This window comes from Hesperophylax consimilis, chromosome 1 (assembly GCF_061612785.1).
Source record: "Hesperophylax consimilis isolate HC1 chromosome 1, BYU_Hcon_1.0, whole genome shotgun sequence".
NCBI classification, from domain to species: domain Eukaryota; kingdom Metazoa; phylum Arthropoda; class Insecta; order Trichoptera; family Limnephilidae; genus Hesperophylax; species Hesperophylax consimilis.
In genome coordinates this window covers 19,405,493-19,428,234 of record NC_142836.1, presented here as the reverse complement: position 1 = coordinate 19,428,234, position 22,742 = coordinate 19,405,493, and the positions used below count along the sequence as shown (strand labels likewise).

Sequence of the window (22,742 nt, the reverse complement as noted above, 5' to 3'; positions counted from 1 at the left end):
CTTCTGGGGACTTCTCACATCAAGTTTTGCTTTCATCCGTGCAACTGTTATGATTAGTAGGGTATTCCATAGAAGACCAATATCCTATCCAATTTCCTGTACCTAGGCTATGCATTGACGTCATTTGTATCTACTTGTTCGCGTGGTTGGCGCCGCTTTTACCAGAATGCTGATATTTGTCATCAGAATATGTTCCTCAGAGAATGGAGTAAGCACAGACTCCAAAGATAAGGAAATCTTAATCTTAAAATGAACGACTTTTTTAATTTACCGTGATTCCAGTTCTCTCGGATAACAACAAAAAAGTCGTTAATTTTAAGGTTAGGGTTAATTCTTTATCCATGCAGAACCGGAATCACCCCTCAGATGCTCTTTATTAAGGCTCGTGCTCAGTTTTGAGGTAAATATTTTTTGAAGAACTAGTATTCATAAAGCATTCAGCAAAGGATGTGTTTTCTTTAATAGATAACATTATGTAAAATATGTGTAGGCACTAAGAAAATGTTTTTTTCTCTTTTGTGTAGCGATACATTTTCCACCAAGCCAAAAATGCCATACTCTCCAAAATTTTAGTGTCTTCGCCACCATTCCAGTTGGAAATAGAGTAGAAGTGACTGACTTAATAAGAATAAAACGTGGAAATATTTTGTCGGGCTGAAAGTTTTTGACAGTCCATTATGAAGACGTTTAGTACCTAATGTTCTGCAAATTGAAAGATAATTGGTTTGCTGTAGTTGACGAAGAATCACATTAATGGAGGAGTGTTCTAAAAATAACTTTATAACTATTATGTTACTTATTCAGTTGGTATGAAATTTTACTTATTTAAAAACTAAAAACATGGGTATTCTATCCAAATCATCAAAAATTATGTATTTCAATACTACTATGTTTTAATACACACATAGAAACTGAGGCAATCGGAATGCTTTCAGTAATGATATCAAATTGGAGCACATCGTGCGTCTGTTGATTGGATAAGCGCGCCATACGATACAACAGATGACGCAGGCGACGCCTACATCAGATGGCAAGTAGTAGGTGGCCAGCAATAATTGGCCAGCCTTAGGTTGCCAGCAGCAGTGGCCAACGGTCGGTATTCAGCAGGAATTGGGCAAAATTAGGTGGCCAGCAGCGATGGCCGGCAGTGGGTGGCCAGCAGTCGGTAGTCCCAGGACGTCAGCGGCGGAATGGTCATTATAAGGACCGGCACACAGAGAAGCCCCATTATTGTAATGTCTTGACAGAGTTGCGTCCGACTCAGCTGTTCGAGTGCCGGCAGTCGTAGCTCGTCGCACGTAGTTAAGCAACGGACTGACCGATTCTGTTGTTCTGGTGGCTGTGAAAAGGAAACGCAGTATCAGTTGAGAATCAGAAACAGAAAGTCAAGTTTCAGTAAAAGATCGCGATTATAGAGTGTTGTCCGGACCAGTTGTAAATATTGAATAATGATAAATATTTTTTTAGTGATTTATATTATACTGTCTACTGGGCAGGTGTTCGTGACGTCATCGTCAGCTTGTATACACATGTTGTTTACTAAGTTTTAAGCGCAGGTGTTCATTTAGACAACAACAATCTTCGTTGTTGATTGAAGTACTAGTATTATATTGAATTATTTGGCGTGTTGGAAATAAACCGACGTGGCTCAGTGTGGTCTAGAGCGTCTGATCGGACATCAGAAGGCGCGGGTTAAATTCCCGTCGGCAGCATTTATTTTTATTGAAATTACATTCGACTAATTATTGCTTATTATAATTTATTATCCCTTGTGCTATGCATTAAATCCTTGGCTTATAAACATTATTTTATCATTAAAAAATCTTATTTTTTTTACTGTTACTGCTTGTACCGCCTGGTAAAAGTTTGTCAACTCTGTTTATTAACAGAGTAATAATATTTTATGATTTCGTTTTGGAAAAAAATGGTCATCAAGAATGTGTAATATTAGGCTTCCACGTTCGATATATCGTATCTTCTCGAAGCGCAATCTTAGCTTGTACTGAAAAATATTTTAGACGAGTGCTATTGTACATAAATACCTAATAGTAGAGAGTAAATAATATCTTGCCCACACGGAGAAATTCATTGCTAAGAAAAAAGAACAAAATTTTTAATTATAATTCTTGAAAACCCTTTTGAAATATGTCAATAAGATAACGATGAACGCAAACGTTTTTACAATATAATAAGCCGAAAGTAGGTACTAACCCATTTATTTGAAAGGAGCATTGGAAGGGTTGAAAAATAGCCACTGTGAACATTTTGTACCCTTTTCATTTTCTTATCCGTGGTCCAGCGGTTAAGATGCTTGACTAAAAATCTGGATGACACGGTTTCGAATCCAAGCGTAGAAAGGAAATTTAAAAAAGTGTTATTTAAACATATGTTTAATATGAAGTATTTTTGCGGCTCTTTCCAAAGCGGTAGATGCCCAGATGAAAGACTATAAGAGTGGAAAAGTTGATTGCAATGGTCCGGTGGACCGGCCTGTATCTGGATTAGTGTGGCGTCTGTGTCTCACTCAGGTCTAATGAGGTCAATTCCTAAACCCGCCAAGTCCCCACAACTACTATAATTAATAGAATCTATTTTTATTTCTAAAATATAATACAAAAACAAAACTAACGACTACATCTATGTTGAAGGTATAAAGATCCTTGGCTGCGGATTCATAGGTCACGGGTTCAAATCCCGACGTGGAAAAATACATTTTACTTATTGAAGCAGAAGATAATACTAACAAATCCAAACGAAACATGAAAACAAACAAGACACAAGGCAAAAGATAGCCGCCAAAAATATCGGTTGCAAAATAATATTGTTAACTCTGAATTTGAAATATGATATCGACAAAAATGACGAATAATAATTAGGTCCCAATGGTCAAGTGGTTAAAGAAGTATTCCCGGTAAGACAGAGATCCTGGGTTCGATTCCCAGTTGAGACCGTTATCTTGGTATTGTTGTTTTGTACTGTTACATGTTTCGTTTAGATATATTAGTATTATCTTCTTCTTTAATGATAAAGTTATTTAGCCTTTCATAATGGTTGTTTATTAGTTGTGTAAAATTTAAAACAAGTTTCTTAGTAAGGCCCTCACAGAGTTATTTTGTCAACTCAACCACTAAACGGTCGATTGCGCGCTTGAACTCGTAGCATACTTGGCTAATTGTTTTAAAGACATATATGAGAAATTTGAGTGAAAAATTAGAACTTTTTGGTGGATATTACTTGTCATTTATTTATGTTAAACATATCTTTGAGGTGAATCGGGTATCTTGGATGAGTGATAATGAATCATCGGTTGTAAATGGCTTAGAAGCAAAGCTCGAGTTCCCTGACTCCGGCGAGGAGGCCGTTCAAGTTGGCGACGATCTGTAAAAAAATCAGAAAACGTAAGTTATTTGACAAAACGTCGTTATTATCTTTTAAGTGGTGAGTAATATTTTTCAAATGGCTATAGGAAGTCAAAAAAGATGTCGAAAATAATTGAGTTGGGACAAAGATTATTGAATGCGTTTGTTTTGTTGTTTAATGTGTAAAATAGTTTCTTGTGGCGGGTACGTTATATGACATGTTAAGGTTAAATTTAGTTTAGGGCAGTCTATTTCAAAATTTAGAATTTTATGCAGGGATACAGCGTTTGTTCGCCATAGTTTCAGAGGTTGGAATGAATGAGGTAGTATTGGAACCAAAGAAACTTATAAACAAAACATAATTTATTATCCATTAAGTGAAGAGTAATATTTTTCAAATGACTGTCGGAAGTCAAAAAGTATGTCGAGAATTGGGATAAAGATCAGCCCGTTTAAATAGTACGGGAAATCAGTCAGTTTGCTACAGCGTTTGTTTTGTTGTTAAATGTTTTTTTTGTTGTCTCCTTCATTGGCCAATGTTCAGCATTATTATAAATAATACTAGTATACTGACACCAATCATAGACAGAAACTGAAACCACTCGATTGAACAATGTGTAAAATAGTTTATTATGGTGGGTAGGTTTAGAAGACATGTTAAGATTAGGTTGAGATTTGAGGAGTTCAAGGAAATCTATTTCAATATTTAAAAAATTATGCTGGAGTACAGCGTCGGCTATCGTTCGCCATATTTTCAAAGGTTGGAGTGAACCGTGATAGTTATTGTATTATTTGAACCGAGTAAATATAGAGTATTGAGGAGGGGAATGACAAGGAAACAGATAAGTTATATTCCAGGTATTACGGTTTTTATTATATGCACTTACAGCATCAAGGGCAGCGGTAACGTCATTCCTGATCTGGTTGGCGGTAGAGGTGACGCATTCGGCGATTTGGATCTGTTCGATGATGGTGGGGTTCTCGATGGCGAAGCAGGCGTCGAGCTTTCCGCCGCTCTGCTGGATCACTTGCTCTATGTTGCCGATGGAGCTCACCACTCCGGCGATGGAAGCCTGGACATAACAGGAATGACAAACATAAAAAATGATTTCATTATAATATTAATTCTAATTATAAAGCGTGAATCTGTTTTAAACCGTGTGAAACGGCAAAAACTCTCGAAAAATATACCTATTCTGACATAATGAAAATTGTTCAGAGTTTTCTGTGTTCAACTTGTTTTATTTCAACGGTAGGTACATTTGTACCACTTAGTAGTTGTCAAAGTCAAAGCACTGATTGATTTTAAGCAAATATATTATTTTAAAGCCACTAAGAGGTAATTTTAAATATGAAATTTAGAAAATAGCCATAATTGCAAATATTAATATAAAACACCTTTGTTTATAAATACGATTAGTTTAGAAGGTAGGAATCTTAAACAAATAAACAAAACTAATGCGCTTCAGGAATCAAAAAGTTAAATTAAAATCTTCATGTCCGTGTCGATTGCGTACACTTGACATAGGTATGTGCGGGTAAGCATACGCATACAGTATTGTAAATAAACTGTCTGATTTTAATCTGCCCTTGGAGCAAAATTACCTACCCGGATGTTTCCTTGCGTACTTATAAACGCGAAATAAAAATTACACAAGATTTGACTTTTTTGTCCAAATAAAACGCAGATTTGAAATTTGATGAACGACTTAAGAAGTTTGTCAAACCTAAAGGACCCTGATTCAAATATGTATACTCTTCTATAATTATTATTATGTCACAAGCCATTCTATCCCTTAAAACATTTCAAAATGATCAACTTGATTGTAGGCCTTACTTAAAACGTGTTTTAAATTTTACGCAACTAATAAACAACCATTCGTTATATGGTAAATGGTCGTTTATCAGTTGTGAGTAAGATGCGCACGCGGAAGAACCATTTTATCAAATCTTTGCTTTTCAAATAAATAAGTCAAAGACTGATACGTCTCTTGTAGGTATAGTTAACAGAGTTTCCCCAAAATAATAAATTAAATGAATGTTTTTTTTTGTATTTCTTTGGCATTCACTATGTAACAATTTCTAGACTATGTTTGAAAAATAATAATTTCTCCGAGTTCGCTAATCATTTGATAGAGACAGGCCATAGCTTCAACCGGGATAAAACTAAGTTTAAACATTCTAACATTAATAAATATTTTAATTTGTGCCCATAAGAAACATTAGAAATTAACAAAAAAATTAATTGAAGCATTAATATAGTTAATAAAATAAGAGCACCTTGCAAATCACTTCTATTGACAATGTTCCCCGTTATGTTGACTCCTCCATCCGTTTCCCTCTCAACCCCCTCCCCCTCCCTCAAATCCCCTCCCAGCAAGGAACCAAACTAAATAAAACCCCATATTTCTGCACTTAAAAATTTAGTTTTAAAATAGCTAGTTAATGACACGGACGTGTCGAAACCGGTCGCTAATAATTTATACGTAACAAATGTACGTTGTGAATAATAAAACTCATTAAAAAAAAAAATTAATGAATGTTGTGTTCTCACCTGGACATTTTCCACTGAATCAGTGATACACCTGACGAGTGCGATGGCGTCGGTGATGACACTCTTCTCCACTACCATTGGGCGGTAGGGAGTTGCCTGGAAACAAAATGTTTGTTAATATGATGTTGAAGAAAATATATAATATGTTTGTTATCAGTTACAAACGTTGAAGTATATACCTCAACTGTTATTTATTTTTTGCATCTACACTCATGATTCTTTCAATCATTTAAAAAGAACTAGAAACATGTTGCTACATGTTCAAACACCACACGGAACTCACCTATATGAATTAAAATTTATCATAACTTTTTTTTAAATTACACGTACTGTCTATGATTTTACTGGAGGAAAGTACATGATTTTCTTTGCTAGAGCATATACGGCGTCCTTCAGGTGATTTTTCAAGTTATCCAATTAATATTATTATTCGTAAACTTTTATTTTTGCATTCTACCATTATGTATTTTTTATGATTTTACAAAAACCGTCTTGAAAAAAAAGTTTTGAATTCGTATGATTCTAATGCCCGTGAAAAATCACGATATACGCGTGCTTAAGCTATATCCCAAATGGGAATGTATGGTGAGTAGCGTGTGTCGCTCTCCATAGAGAGAAAAAAAATTGCCTTATTTTTAAACGCCTGGGGTCTCAAAAGTTGCGTATGATCTGTAGCTATTCGAAAACGTAAAAATAAATGAAAATGGTGTTCACTATTAGCTCGCTAAAATGGCCGGAAGTTTTGAAAAAAATTTGATTTCGTGATTTGGGAAAAAAATAAAACAATGGGTCCATATTTTATATTTTGTAGCACACTTAATTTTATTTCCATAACTGCAGTACAAATAACGAAAAATAAATATTTTTTTATACATATGTGATGTGTTTGTTAAAAATATAAAAGGGGAAAATAACACTTTTTATGGTTAAATTCAAGATACTAAACAATAACGTACAACAACATTTTTGACCAAAATACAACGAATAAAAAATAATGGATGCTCAAAATTGAATGATAACATATTGTTAAAACAGTAATTATTTAAAATCTTGCATAGAATTAAAATTTGGCATTATTTTTCTTGAATGTTGCTTGGCGTAAATATAACCTTTCTAGCATTGTAACCAGCAACAGAAGAAGACGCCTCTGTGGTCAACTTCACACACCTTTCCACTAATTGTGTGTGGCAAGGAAATTTAGGAAAAAAAATTTACATTTCCTTCATCACACAATTTAAGTAATTTCCGTTTTTACGTTGCTCAGGAGTGGAGGTTGTGTCAGAATTAAATTTGTGGCCTGCCAGTCAATTAATTCTATGTAGCTATTGCAGTTGAAATTAATTTTTGGAATTATGAACTCTCTCACTCCTGAAGTTTGAAGGGCCTTATATTTAATTATCCTTCTACATCCAAGCTCCCTTATACATTTATTGTCATCGGTTAACATTGATATAATAATGTTTTCCGGGTGTCCAAAATATGCGTTCCTCTGAATCACGGGGTCGACAATAGCTTTCAATTCTGCTGAAAGATATCTGGAAATGCTAACCATTTTCCAGAGATTACGGGCTCCATCTATACAAGAACTATTGCACTTTATGGTAAACTATGTTGGAGCATATACTCTCATAATAAAGGTGGCCAATATCAGCAAATTTTCTGTTGGGTTTTCCGTTGCAACATATAGCCGTAATATTCTGTTTGCAGTTGTTAGCCACCTGGCATGAGACATTTTCCCTGGTTGTTTCCTTGCCAAATCTGCAGTTATCATACCTTTTGACACAGCCAGACACATATTATATAAATAATTTTGGTCCGTGCTTAATTTTTCTGTTATATTTTCCGGTATGGATGATTGAATGGGAAAAAACCGAATAATTTTCATGTTTAAGTTTCTTCCGATTGGTCCCGAGAAAGCTACAGGTCCGCTAGTCGGTCCATCTAATGAAGATAGCAGATGTCGCAATGGTAGTTTATTGGCGTGCAGCTGGCAGATAAGCCATTGCAATGGCTTTCCAAGTCTCTGTTCCAATCTTGAAATGATTCCATTTTTCCGGCCAGTGTTTGTATTTCTTCCGTCACAACCAACTGCACCAATTTTCTCCATTTGACTATTTTCCTCTTCCAAAAGAGAACATATGGCATTTTCGCTGTCTTTAGCAGTACCAGATGATGGCGTAGCGTGTCCGAGATACACTGATCCTGGCTCCTGCACAAGCGTTATGTGTTCTTCAACTTTTATTCGTCGATAAAATTTACTTCCTTTCTTGATAATAAACATTGTTTTGTCCTTGCGCCCATCGAAAAATAAACTTTCGATATTTTTTGTCAGTTTACGGCTATTTAATAACATATCTCTAGTTTACTTTCTAGTTATTCGTAATCTACTATGATCTATAGCGGAAGACGGACCAGCTTCATTTACATATTGTAAAACCGCAGAAGCAATGGCAGCTGCTGCTCTGTGTGATACGCCGTATCGATCACAAATTTGAAATAACTTCGTCAAGGGATTCTTCATCTTCGAATTATATTTCGAGGAGATAATGTATCATGAGCCACTGCAGATTGATGATCTTCACTTAGCGCTGGTTCCTCGTCAGAATCTGAAAAACTGTTGGAAAGAACAACTTAAACTGGACAAAAAACAAACATCTTATTGTGGCAGGAGTAGGGGTACAGTGGTAGGAGAAGGAGGTGGTGGAGCAGACGAAAGGAAATGGGAGATGTTCATTTGAGTCTTCAAATATCAAACCAAGTCCAATAATTGAAAATTAAAGCAAACTAAATGGCAATGGAAGACGTTTTAGTGGATTTTTACCACTTTTTTGTTAATTTCGGAATTCTTGTAGATTTACTTGCATTAATAAAATTGATTTTTTTATTTAATTTTTGTCAACTATACGCAGTTTTTAATAATTAACAAACGTTAAAAGGTTAAATCATTGTGAGGAAAATATTAATTACCATTATTTAAAAATACATGTTTTAGGTTTTTTTTCTGTTTTTCAATGCATTTTAGCGAGCTAATAACCATTTTTAAAAAAATAATTTTAAATGTAGTTCTCATTTTCTTTGTAAGACGCAACTTTTGAGACATCAGGCGTTTCTGATTTCAAAAGTTGAAATAATTGACACACCCTAATGGTGAGCGATGTGCTGCTATAGGCCAAGCCATGAAAGTATAGCGCAAATGACAAATGACAAATTGTGTCAACCCCATGTCACAATTAACCAGGTCAATAAGTCACCGATGCAACAAGCACTCGATAACTCTTTTGTGATTGGGATTTAATTAAAAAATAGTAAAACTTACTGAGGCAGCAACAATCGCCACGGTCAAGAAAACTAGGAATCCCTTCATCTTTGTTGTTTGATAGAAAAAACTACATTGAAGATTTAAGTAAACAATTAGTTTATATATATCCGGCCATTATCTTATAAATTAGTTTTTGGCAAATCGTATTCTTTTTGATAAAAATCTTTGTATCTAATCGGCTTATACAATTATTCTATATTTGAAACTAATTCATCAATAAATAACTGTCGTATTTTGTTTGTCCGTTTCTTTATCTGCCCATTTCATTATCAAAATCAGAGCATAAAGATATTTTCTGAGTAAATATTTAGATAGTTGCCCGATAACAATATGTTAATTATGATTATTCTAATAATTGTGTCACAATAATAACCCTCGAATGTGTTACATCATTTGGCACATATGACAGGGCCATCGCCTGACGACGTAACTTTGTTAATAACGTGAGTTATTCGCTTTGATACTACTGACCCGTGTTACAATTGTCCCGGGTCTTCCCTACGTGAGAATTTGCGCGTTGGTTTAAATAAGGGTGTTATGATCATTGAGATATGTCTACTTACTTACGGAGTGAACTGGAACTGTTATAATAATTGTTAAAATAGTGAAATCGCCCTGAGAACTGAAAGTGACTACCCACAACATTTTTTATGCCATCTTTTTACCAAATCCCTTGCTTATTTCCTACTTGTGGAAGTAATTGATAACATAGGTGCATTAAATAATTTGTATTATTAACGCAACTGGAGTATTCAAATGGAAATAATAATAATATCATTATGTGCATGAAACTGAATAATCACTCACCGTAGATTTATTCTTAGTTTTTCTACGAACATTTTTTTTAATGTGAAAACCCCACAGGAGCCCAACTGTTCCTAACCGTCTGGAGCCAGTGAGACTATGGCATCCCCAATTGGGGTATGTTGCTGAAGGAGGTGGGGTGGGAGATGGGGAAGAGGAGGGTGGAGGAGTATCTGGCTATTGAAATAAAACACTGATCGTTGTCATCAAAAGGGCTAGTCATGCACTTTACTTTACTCTTTTGACAACTTGAATTTTTATTTGCTAGTTAGGAGCGGCTCAGTGCGTTACGCAGGCGTCATTATCAGCTTCGGTTCTTACACCATAGTACTACTACTGGGAGCTTCGTTGTAATTTAACTTTCTTTTGCATGCGCTGTTTTTGAGAAAGAGACATGCTATAATAGTTATGTGGTTAGATGTATATATATATATACATATACCCCTCTCCCGTCTCTTAATGTCTAATACCTTTTTTTGTTTTAAGTTGAAAAAAAACATCAAAAATGTCACCGGAGACCAAAATTTCATTTCAATTTTTGCTCCAAATGATGTCGGGAATCGCTGGGTAAAAGTAAGTCAAGAATGTCCCCTAACACCCTGTATATATATGCTTTTTGTCAATAACTTTAAGAATCATCTGTATTTTAAAATCTGTTGTGTTAGAACACGAACGTATATATAATATAACTATAAAAAAAAACTGTCCTGTCGGTGGCCGAGTTGACATCGCGCTTGGGTCTCACTCGGGCGTAGTGTGTTCAATTCCTCGGCTGGCTAAGTCCTCCATCACAACACAAGCAACATTTTCAGCTTACTGTGGTGGTAGTAGGAGATTTTAAAATATTGTCAGGTTATTCGTAACCCGGGAATGTTTGTCTTTCTTTTAAAAAAATAAAATAAAATCACTATGTATAAAAATCACAAGTCACGGTGTTCGTATACGCTAATCTCCGAAATCACTCAACATATTTCAAAGAAATTTTATTACAACGTGTATGATTAGTTCCATCACGAAATATAGGATAGTTTTTAACCCGAATGGTGGCGCTGTTGTCGAGATCAATTTTGTTTTCTTCAGATTTAATATCCAAAAATACATACATCCACAAATTTTAACTTCCCTACATAAAAGGCAGTCTAAGGCAAAACAGCGTCTTATATTATAAAATGCAATTTTTTTTTTATAATATAAGACGCTTCACATTTTTGTGCCTGTCGGAATCACCTATGTTATTACCTACCTTATTATTATTTTTATTATTTATTTTTTATATTATTTCATTCGTACATTCAGGAATTGTTAAATTCTAACTGGTTTATAATCTAAATACATAAAAAAATCATGTTTGTGTTCGCAAAATTCAAAAATCAGTCGATGGATATAGCTGAAATTTTTACACTTTGTTGTTATTAGTACCAGGAGTGGAATGGAGAAGTTTCGTACAATGGTCCGGTGGACAGGTCAGTGGCTGAATTGGCGTGGCGTCTGGGTCTCACCCAGGCCTAATGAGTTCAATTCCCGAGCTAGCTAAATCCTCCACCAGGACAAAACTAATATTTTCCGCTTACTTTGGTGTTAATAGAAGATTTTAAAATTATTGTCAGGTTATTTGTAATCCAAAATGTTTCATTCTTAAAAAAAATTATTTAGTGACCATATCTGAATATCAAGGTTACAAACCTTCCTACATACCTCAAATTGGAATGCCATAGTTTTACTGGCTCCGGAACTCTTGTGAGATATTAAATTTTTTTTGAAAAACTATTTATATATTTGCCTTCAAGCCAAAAACTTATTTTCAACATTACACTACCGGCCCTAACTGTGTTACGCTCTAAACGTCTCACAAAACAAATTAGAACAGGTTTTATCTCTGCTTGTTCTGAACGATTCTATGCTGTAAAATAAAAATTCAAATCTGCCGGACGCTTAATTTTAGAAAAAGATAATTAATTATTATGCATGCTGCATTTTAGAAATGTCGTCGTTTGGAAAAGTTTTCAGTTAAACCTATTGAATGCAGAACGATGGTGAAAATGCCAAACTGAATTCAAATACCGTACATGTCCATCCTGTGCAATTTTTGCATATTTCATGGAATATACCGATAGATTGAATATCCATGTTAAAAAATATATATATTACAACTGCTAAAACTGCACAAAAGCCTTACTCGATATTTTCGAAGGCAGAAACTTGGTTTGTATAACAAATTAAAATAATTGGTTTGACAAAAATTATTCCGATTCTCGAGGAAAATAATAGCGATCCATGATTTGTCAACGCGTATTCTGCTTCTGATTCGAAAAATGTCAATCTCTTTAAAGACTTTATTTTTAAAACTGATGACATCTTCCGCCAGTTCTCGTCTTTATAGAATTATGTGAAATAAAAAAAGGTCTTTTCATTTTGAAAATTATTGAATGAAATTTATTTATAGCATTTATTTTTATTTCTAAAAAAAGAAAATTAAACAGAAAATAAAACCAGCGACTACCTCCAAGGCTGAGGTATTTAGATCCTTGGCTGCAGTTCCATATGTCACGGGTTTACGGCAAATTTTACTTATTGAAGTAGAAGATAATAACGAAACATGAAAAAAAATACAACACAGAACAAAAGATAGCTGCCAAAAAATATGGGTTGCAATATACTTTTGTTAATTCTGAATTTGAAATATGAGATCGACAAAAATGACGTATAATAATAAGATCCCAATGGTCGAGTGGTTAAAGACGTTGTCCCTGTAGCAGATGTCCTTGGTTCGATTCCCAGTTGAGACTGTTATCTTGTTCTTGTTGTCGTGCACTTTTACGTGTTTTGTTTTTATATATTAGTATTATCTTATTCTTCAAAGATAAAGTTATTTAGCCTTTAATAATGGTTGTTTATCAGTTGTGTAAAATTTAAAACAAGTTTCTTAGTAAGGTCCTGACAGATTTATTTATCAACTCAGCCATAAATCGGTCAATTACTTGCATGAACTCGTGGTACACTTGGTTAATTATTTTGAAGACATGTTTGAGAAATTTAGGTGAAATAATTAGAAGTTTTTGGTGGATATAACTTATCATTTATTTATGTTAAATGTATCCTTGAGGTGAAGCATGCATTGTGAGTGAGTGATAATGAATCATCGGTTGTAAATGGCTTAGAAGCAAAGTTCGAGTTCCCTGACTCCGGCGAGGAGACCGTTCAAGCTGGCGACGATCTGTAAAAACATAAGAAAAAGTTAGTTATTAAACAAAAATTCACTATTATCTATTAAGTGGTGAGTAATATCTTTCGAATGACTATAGGAAGTCGAAAAATATGTCGAGAATAATTGAGTTGGGACAAAGATTATTGAATGTTTGGAGAACAGAATTGGTCAGTTTGCTACAGTCAGTGTTTGTTTTGTTGTTTAATGTGTAAAATAGTTTGTTGTGACGGGCACGTTATTTGACACGTTAATATTAAATTCAGTTCAGGGCAGTCTATTTTAATATTTAGAATTTAATGCAGGAATACAGCGTTCGTTCGCCATAGTTTCAGGAGTTGGAGTGAACCGTGATAGTTATTGTAATATTTGAACCGAAGAAACTTATAGAAATGTATTGGGGAGGGAAATGACAACAGAAACAGAAAGATTATGTTCCTGGAAATATAATATGGTATTCCCATTTTTTGTTTGCACTTACACCATCGATGGCGCCGGTGACGTCATTCCTGATCTCGGTGGCGGCGGAGGCCACGCATTCGGCGATTTGGATCTGTTCGATGATGGTGGGGTTCTCGATGGCGAAGCAGGCGTCGAGCTTTCCGCCGCTCTGTTGGATCACCTGCTCTATGTTGCCGATGGAGCTCACCACTCCGGCGATGGAAGCCTGGAAATAACAGGAATGACGAACATATAAAATAACATCATTATAAGATTATTTCAATTAATGAAAATACTCTTTTTCTGTCTTGAACTGGTTTTACTTTAACGTTAGGTACATTCATACCGGTTTGTAGTTGTCAAAGTCGAAGCCTTGACTGGTTTTAAGCAAATAAATTATTTTACAGCTTAAGAGGTAACTTTACTTATGAAATTTAGGAAATATTTAAAAAAAATATTGTTTGTGACTAATAAATCAAATAAGAAATATTTGAAATAAAGTGATAACTAAACACTATATAACAGAATATATGAACTGGGAGAAGCCGGGTAATAGCAAGAGTCGCGTGGTGTAACTTTACCCAAAACTGTACACTAGAATATTTGTATTGTCGCAATATATATACTTTTGTTCCGTTTCCTTTGTTCCTTTGTTAATTTTTTTAATTAATACGATTACTTTAGAATGTAGGTATCTTAAACAAACACACATAACTCATATGGTTCATGAATCAAAAAGTTAAAGTGAACTGTTCATGTGCGTGTTGATTATATACACTTGACCTGTGTGTGGGTAAGCATACGCATACCGTATTGTGTTCTTGGGTGTAAAATGACCTACCCGGATGCTTTCTGACGTACTTTTAAACGCGGAATAAAAATTAAACAGAATTTACTTTTTATGTCCAATGAACACGCAGATATGAAATATGAAGAACGGCTTTAGAAGTTTGTTAAATCAAATTCACCTCAATCAGACCAGACGCCGAATCAAATAATTGGCTTGCTATTTATATATGATTCAAGTCTATAATGATTATTATGTCATAAGCCATTCTTCCATTTCAAAATTGTCAACATGATAGTGTTCTGGTCTGAATTGAGGTGGCTCTTTTTTGTTTTTACTGTATATTGAGTTAATTCGTTTATGGTTACATTTAATTATTCATAAAATTATACACATCATTTTTTTATAAATCCATTCATTCTTCAGACTTTCGGGCATTTCATCGTACATCTTTAATCATTTATACATTAAACGATTCTGTTTTTCTTTATCTAAATTTCAACATTTCTTGTACTTTTCTGTTTAAAGTATTTAGGCTTTTGGTTATTCATAATATTATGTATAAAAAATAACAATTTATATATTATAGAGGTCCCTTATTTATTGTAAACCAATTCGGCTCCTCTCTCATTTGATAAGCCTCATTGAATATTTGAATTTCCTTAGTATACGTCTCATAGCTCTATTTGGAATATTTTCCAGCTTGGTTCTAGTTAAACAGGGTGTTAAAGGACGTACTTGACTCACTTTAACCAGTGACGTAAAAAATATATACGTCATTTTAGTCTCCTTTTTTTCATTTTTTTTTTCTTTAACATGGATATGACTCTATTTGTTCAATCCTGAGTTTTTAAATTTTTTGTTTTAGAGAAGTATTCTTTTGTATCAAAAATGTAACCAAAATTTCATAAAATTTATTTACTCCAAATAATGTCAGGAATCACTGGTTTATGTAAAGGACGTCCTTTATCATCCCGTATAATGGGCATTATTTATAATAATTAAACAGAAAGTATTTTTAATCTTATACAACTGATAAACAGCCATTAATTATATGGTAAATGGTCGTTTATCAGTTGTGCGTATTACGCACACGCGGAAGAAGCATTTTTATTAAATATTTGCTTTTCAAATAAGTAAGTGCAAATACGTATTTTAACACACTGTAGGTATAATTAACAGAGTTAGCAGAATCAATTAAATGAATGTTCTGTTCTCACCTGGATATTTTCCACTGAATCAGTGATACACCTGACGAGTGCGATGGCGTCGGTGATGACACTCTTCTCCACTACCATTGGGCGGTAGGGAGTTGCCTGGAAACAAAATGCTTGTTAATGATTGATGTTGAAGAAAATGTAAAATATGTATGTTGTCAGTTATAAACATTGAAGTACTTCAATGGTTATATTTTTTTGCATCTCTACTCCTGATTCGCACAATGATCTAAAATTAACTAGAAACATGTTGCAACAATACGGAACACATCAATACAAATTAAAACTTATCACAATATCTTTGTACAAGCTCATAACTTAAATGTGTCACACCATGTCAAGCATGCACATGTTGATTTAAAACTATCTAAAATTATTTGAAAACACACGTAGCTGTTGAAAAATGCATTACTTAACACGAATTTTAGAGATTAATAAATTTAAATCTAGTGATTTTCAACACCTTTTTCAAAAGGTTTTTACCTACAAATAATTGTTGTTTGCATTTACTATTTACTAGCTGCTATAATATGTCAAATGGATATGGTTAAATGTATTATTACTGTTACTATTGTGAACTTACAATCTTCAGAATATTCTTCTTAAAAACTATGTATGTAAAAGCCCAATGGGCGTATAAATAAATAAACACCATGAAGCCTATCAAGGTATATTTTTTTAATGCTCTCTACATAATGAAAACAGATAAAAATTATAAAGCTTTCATATCACTTATCTCAGAAATATTGTACAAATCCAAACTCCAACTAACAGTTATTATTATGCACCTACAAGTTTAAATTTATATGCATTTTTTACAACTTTTGATTAAATTAGGTATGTATTTTATATCAGTAATAAAATATTCTCTTGAAATATTGGATTTGCTTTCGGAGTAGGCCCGGTGTATCGGTTGATTTAAAGCTCGGTTTTGTCGGAATGTAGAGCTTAGCGCGGCTTGGAACATAATCCGTATATCGGTCATAAGTCTAGATGTCAGCAATATTACACATATTGTCTATGATTTTATTAAAGGAAAGTACTTAATTGAAGTGATTTTTCACAAAAACGGCGCTATACAAGTTATCCAATTATTATTATTATTCATAAAGTTTAATTTGTGCATTCTATCATTATGTGATTCTTATGATTTTACAAAAACTGTCAACTCTATTATTACTATTAACAATAATTATAGATTTTTTTTTGGAACCAACTATTGTGTAAGTATATATATATATATATATATATACTTACACAATAGTTGGTTCCAAAAAATTTATTTTATTTATTATTTATTTATTATTTTTATTTATTTATTTATTTATTATTTATTTCTATTTTATGTGATTTTTCACAAAAACGGCGCTATACAAGTTATCCAATTATTATTATTATTCATAAAGTTTAATTTGTGCATTCTATCATTATGTGATTCTTATGATTTTACAAAAACTGTCAACTCTATTATTACTATTAACAATAATTATAGATTTTTTTTTGGAACCAACTATTGTGTAAGTATATATATATATATATACAATAGTTGGTTCCAAAAAATTTATTTTATTTATTATTTATTTATTATTTTTATTTATTTATTTATTTATTATTTATTTCTATTTTATGTGATTTTTCACAAAAACGGCGCTATACAAGTTATCCAATTATTATTATTATTCATAAAGTTTAATTTGTGCATTCTATCATTATGTGATTCTTATGATTTTACAAAAACTGTCAACTCTATTATTACTATTAACAATAATTATAGATTTTTTTTTGGAACCAACTATTGTGTAAGTATATATATATATATATATATATATATATATATATATATATATATATATATACTTACACAATAGTTGGTTCCAAAAAATTTATTTTATTTATTATTTATTTATTATTTTTATTTATTTATTTATTTATTATTTATTTCTATTTTATGTTTTGTATATGTAATAACTTTCATGAATATGACATAACATTATAGGTATATTATTTATACATATAATGTTTAGTAATTATAATATTATAGTAATTAATTATTTATGTAGGTATTTCAAATGTTAAATCTTATTTCTATACCTATGTACCCTGTAATGGTGTTACTCTCCAATTCCTCTATTTCCCTCCGATTTCTCTATTGAATAGTTTTGTTAAAATATATATTATATTATAGGTACGTGGTATACTGGCTATACGGGGACCTACTTGACTTACTTTAACTAGTGATTCCTTACATTATTTGGAGTGAAAAATGTAAATGAAATGCTGGTCTCTGGGACGTTTTGTTGATTTTGTTTTCTTCAAAATTAAACAAAAAATATCTTCCACTTGTCATCACTGGTAACTCAGCCGAGTAACCGCTCGACCCTTCTCCCCTATAACTACTGCTGTTTTATTGTTTCAAGTTGAAAAAAAAACTTTAAAAATGCCACCGAAGACCAAGTTTTACTCCAAATAATGACAGGAATCACTAAGTTTAAGTAAGTCAAGAACGACCCTTAACATCCTGTACTTGGATGCTTTTGTTATTAGCTTTAAGAATCATCTGCATTTTTAAATCTGTTGTGTTATAATATGAACGAAAGTAAAAAAAATAATTATTCAATTGTCCTAATAGATGTAAAGTGAAATAAAGAAAAGTGTTTCGTTATCAATCAAATTATGACGTTGTATATTGTTTCCCAAAAAGAAAGAGAGATTAATGTTTCACACGCATTCAAATTGGTTTCAAAATTAAGTTGTGGCCACTCAAGATTTAACATCACCGTCCAATAAAATAATACTGCTGATTATTTTATTAACGTTAGGCAACAAGTTTTGAATCCATATGATTCTAATTCCCGTGTAAGTGTATATTCGAATTGGGAATGTATGGTGAACGATATGCTGCTATAGGCCAAGCCATGAAAGTATAACGCAAATGTGTCAACCCCATGTCAATAAGTCACCAATGTAATAAGCACTCGATAACTCTTGGGAGATTGGGATTTATTTAACAAATAATAAAACTTACTGAGGCAGCAACAATCGCCACGGTCAAGAAAACTAGGAATCCCTTCATCTTTGTTGTTTGACAGAAAAAACTACAGTGATGATTCAAGTATATAATTATTTTATATATATATATCCATTATCTTAAAAATTACTTTTCTGCAAATCGATTTCTTTTTGATAAAAATCTTCGTATCTGATCGGCTTATATAATTATTCTATATTTGAAACAAATTCATCAATACATCACTGTCGTATTTTGCTTGTACGTTTCCTTATCTGCCCATTTCAATATCAAAATCGGAACATAAAAATACTTTCTACGTAATTATTTAGATGGTGTTTTTCTCTTATCTTATTGGTGATAGTAATGAACAATAACATAATCTGTGTATCTTTAGTTCATTGAAAATCATCCATTTGAATTGTCTTGTTTCGAATTAATTTTAGTATTACACTAAATATTTTTTTGAAACTACCCTAGGTATTTCGATATTTACCGAATGTTACAGTGAATAGAGATATTGTTAACGGTAACCGAATAAATCATCACAATGATAATTCATCACATCTTTAAAAAGTCATGGAAAGTGATGAAACAAAAACTTTATTAACTGGGTTATGTAGGTTAGGTTAGATTAGGTTAAAAAAAATTGATTTCATCGTTTCTAATGACTTTATATCACTTTTTAAAAGTGTGTAGAATTGTCATTGTGTTGAGTTATCATGGAACCATTTTTTCAACTTCATTCTTTTTGTCCTGTTCTGCTTCAGTTTCAATTAAAAAAGGTTTGAATAGCAGAATAACAGTACAATTGAATAACATCATTCTCACTTCTTCTTTTTTTTTGTTCCACAGAATTATCAATTACAATTCACCAGATTTCAAAGTTCATTTTGAAGTTCTGTGATGATTTTTTTCATGTTCTATTACTATATCATTATTGACCAGTTGCTTAACAAAATTGAAATAGTAACAGAACTTGGATAGAACATTCACAGAACTTGAAAAACAACTTTGAAATTTGATGAAATGTGTAAATTCTGTGAAACAACCCGTCCTTATTGTCATTATTAAACCCACTCCATGTTTCAATGTAATGTAAAAAATACTTGCAGTTGAATTGTTGCACAAATTCTTAAACAGTCATGAATAAACTTAAATTAAATTTGATTAGTGTTTTTCCCTATCAATATTCGAGTATTCAGATTTATCATCGATTACATTCCGTTCAGTCAGATACTCATAGCGATGTATTTTTGTAATACAGTATATCTGATTATTTGCTGTTTTCTTGGCAAGATTGCGTTTTATAATAATAATATGTACCTCTGCACAATATGATATTTATTTAATTCGTTGGCACTTTTTTGTCTTAAAATTAATTTTAATTTTTTTATTTCTTGCTAGGGCAATCCCGATGAGTTACAAAACTCATTTTAGGACGGGAGGAAATAGGAATACAAAAGAAGAATAAATACAGAAGTCAGAAACATACAATTTTACATTGGCATCAAAATATCAAAAATACAACACTTCATAATAATTTTTAAAAGACAGGTTTAGTAGAGCAAGAAAAAAAGGGTAAACAAATAAAGGAACAATCAAAGATATACAAATATGGATTTACTGATTTTCATTTTTAAAAATATTTCTTTAAACCATCATTGTGAGTTTTTTTATTTTTCTCAATGGTTTTGTACATTTCTGGAAGCGAAATATAAAGTGTGTAGGCAATGTAATTTAAAGATTTTGTTCCATATTTTGTAGTGTGTGTTTGAGAAATGCGGATTTTATTGTTATCGTGAGTATTGTGGTTGTGGATTTCCTGATTGTAAAGTGGCTTGACGTTAGTGTGAGTTGATTGTTGGGTAATTTGTAGGATGGTGCTGGTGATTTGATGCTTAGGAAGGATTGTGATTGGAAGGATGAGGAATGGGAAACAGGTTTTGGTGTTGTAGAGGGATGGGAGAGGAAAGGGATGAGGGAATGATAATATAAAATAAAATAAAAAATTTAAAGATAAAAAAAAGGTGAAATTAATTTAATCGTCACGATTTTGTGTTTTTCACACCTCTGTAACGATATTAACTAGCAGTGAATACAGCAAGTATTTTTATATTTCCAAGCTTTTTGTTCTACCAAATGCTGGTTCTGTTCATAAATTCATTTTGATTGGAGTTGGTGATGCATTTGTCAATAAAAAAGGGTTTTCTGTCTGTCATTTATTTTGTTTACCGACTCCGGGCAGTCAACTTTCGAGTTAATAATTTTGTAAAGGAGCATCTGATCAGCACCAAGCTTCCTGTTGAGTAATTTCGTGATTCGAAAACGTTTCTCGATTTCGTCGTAAGAGTTGTATATGTTGAATGACTTAAAATTGAGGAGTTTCAGAAATCGCTCCTGAACTTTTTCAACCCTGTTAACATAAACAATGTATTACCAATTACTTGTGAACAGAATTCCGGGTGTGGACGAACATGTGAATTAAAGAGGTTATTGTTGTTGAAGAATTTGCATGATCTCAGTACAAAACCTAGATTTTGGTTGCTTTGGTGACAATAAGATCAACGTGTTTATCAAAGATAAATTTATAGTCCAAAAGAAGCCCAAGATCACGTATATAATCCTAATTTTTTATTAGCGATTAAGCATGGAGGTTTAAATAATAACAATTTTTTGTATTTTTGATGAATTCAAATCATTATTTTTATAAACGAGCTTATCTTATACGACCAATTTTATCAAACTGACCAAAGAGATTAATTTATTCAATCATTAATTATACCTCGCAATTGAAGCATAAGATAACTACACTAAATTATTAATCTTATTATCTTGTTACTGGGATCTATAGTTATGTATAAAAGGAAATTAAGTATACCGTACAAATTTTACTAGTTCTACGTAAGAGTCCCTAAAAAAGACGTAAGTGGTTTCACAATAAACTTAAAACAGCCCTCGTTATCGAGGGGTAAGGCTCTTAACTAGCAAGCCGGAGGTCACGGGTTCAAATTCCAGCGTGCACTAATAATCTTTATTTGATTGAATTGTGCTACTTCACAATTTACGAATTAAAAATATTATATATTTTATTTGAAGCACGTTTCAGAATGGAAGATATTCTTACTATCGCCCCGGTGTAAGACCAGAATTATAATTGTGATGGACTCGCCCTGGGATAAAATTTTTTTATTGTTGATTTATTATGGTGGGAAAGAAATTTTCAGTTGGTCTCACGACATAGGAGATTACCAGATGTTGGACAACTGATTTTAAAACAAGTGTTTAGATTTATTAGGGTAGAGAAAAAAAAAATAGGAACATGCACTGTATCGGCAGAGACCTCCGTGATGGTGGTTGATAATAGTAAGCCGAGCTAAAATGCTGGTGGGCCAACACGCCACTGGACTGGGGGTAGTCAAGTTTCATCCTTTGAACAAAGAGTTAGACATTTCACTGGAGGAGTAACAATTTATTGGTTTTGAGACGATTTAAAATTAATGTGACAGGTTCTAGGGCCATAATTGATGTGTTCCTTTAGTGCATTTCTGTCTTTTGAAAACAAAAAGCATTCAGAATTCAAAAGAACATAAATTAGAAATCGCATATGGTGATTTGGGGGGTTGGTTTGAGAAGGGGGAGTCTGGATTTGAAAGCGCGGGGAGACGGTCAAGGCAGTCAGCGTTGAAGGTCGGAAGAAGCAAGTCGATAGTCGTGGTTAAGGAGCGCGGGCGGGTAGTCAGTTTTGATAGTCAGGTTTTGAAAACGGTGGGAGACGGTCAGGAATAATCAGGATCGGTCAGCGTTTTAAGATAGTCGAGTTAGTAAAAACTAAGAAGCGCGTCAACAAGAATTAATCGTCGGGACGCAAACACGGCTAAAATCTTTTAGTGTAGAAGGTGCGGTTTTCTAACAGCATGAGTTTTCTGCATGTGACTGTGTTTGTTTTTTTTATAATTATTTGGATTGTTGACACTAAGATGTATCGGTAAGTCTATTATAATCTAATTATTAACACTTATTTCCTTAATGTAAACCGAATAGTCCAATTG

The 22,742-nt window shown here is 32.8% G+C and overlaps 1 protein-coding gene across 2 annotated transcripts; it reads right to left on the bottom strand.

Annotated features, from left to right (window-relative positions):
- Positions 1 to 3,228: 3,228 nt before the first annotated feature.
- Positions 3,229 to 18,776, bottom strand: LOC149426401 (uncharacterized). Of its 2 annotated transcripts, none has more exons than XM_089636819.1 (4): positions 9,230 to 9,329; positions 5,914 to 6,009; positions 4,247 to 4,432; positions 3,229 to 3,378 (listed from the first exon to the last, which is right to left on the bottom strand). In XM_089636819.1, the coding sequence occupies exons 1-4, from the start codon at positions 9,275 to 9,277 to the stop codon at positions 3,319 to 3,321; spliced, it is 390 nt and encodes a 129-aa protein (XP_089492945.1). In that variant the 5' UTR covers positions 9,278 to 9,329; the 3' UTR covers positions 3,229 to 3,318. The 2 variants fall into 2 exon arrangements, with proteins under 2 accessions (XP_089492945.1, XP_089492940.1); XM_089636814.1 differs by lacking the exons at positions 4,247 to 4,432; positions 5,914 to 6,009; positions 9,230 to 9,329 and adding exons at positions 13,720 to 13,905; positions 15,687 to 15,782; positions 18,709 to 18,776 and having other exon boundaries at positions 3,246 to 3,378.
- Positions 18,777 to 22,742: the final 3,966 nt, after the last annotated feature.

Excerpts from the sequence above, each read along its gene's own strand:
- LOC149426401 (XM_089636814.1), bottom strand. The coding sequence starts at position 18,756 with ATGAAGGGATTCCTAGTTTTCTTGACCGTGGCGATTGTTGCTGCCTCA. Across the intron at positions 15,783-18,708 it reads TGGCGATTGTTGCTGCCTCA|GCAACTCCCTACCGCCCAAT; the intron begins GTAAGTTTTATT and ends TTTTGTTTCCAG. Across the intron at positions 3,379-13,719 it reads TCACCGGCGCCATCGATGGT|ATCGTCGCCAACTTGAACGG; the intron begins GTAAGTGCAAAC and ends ATTTTTTTACAG.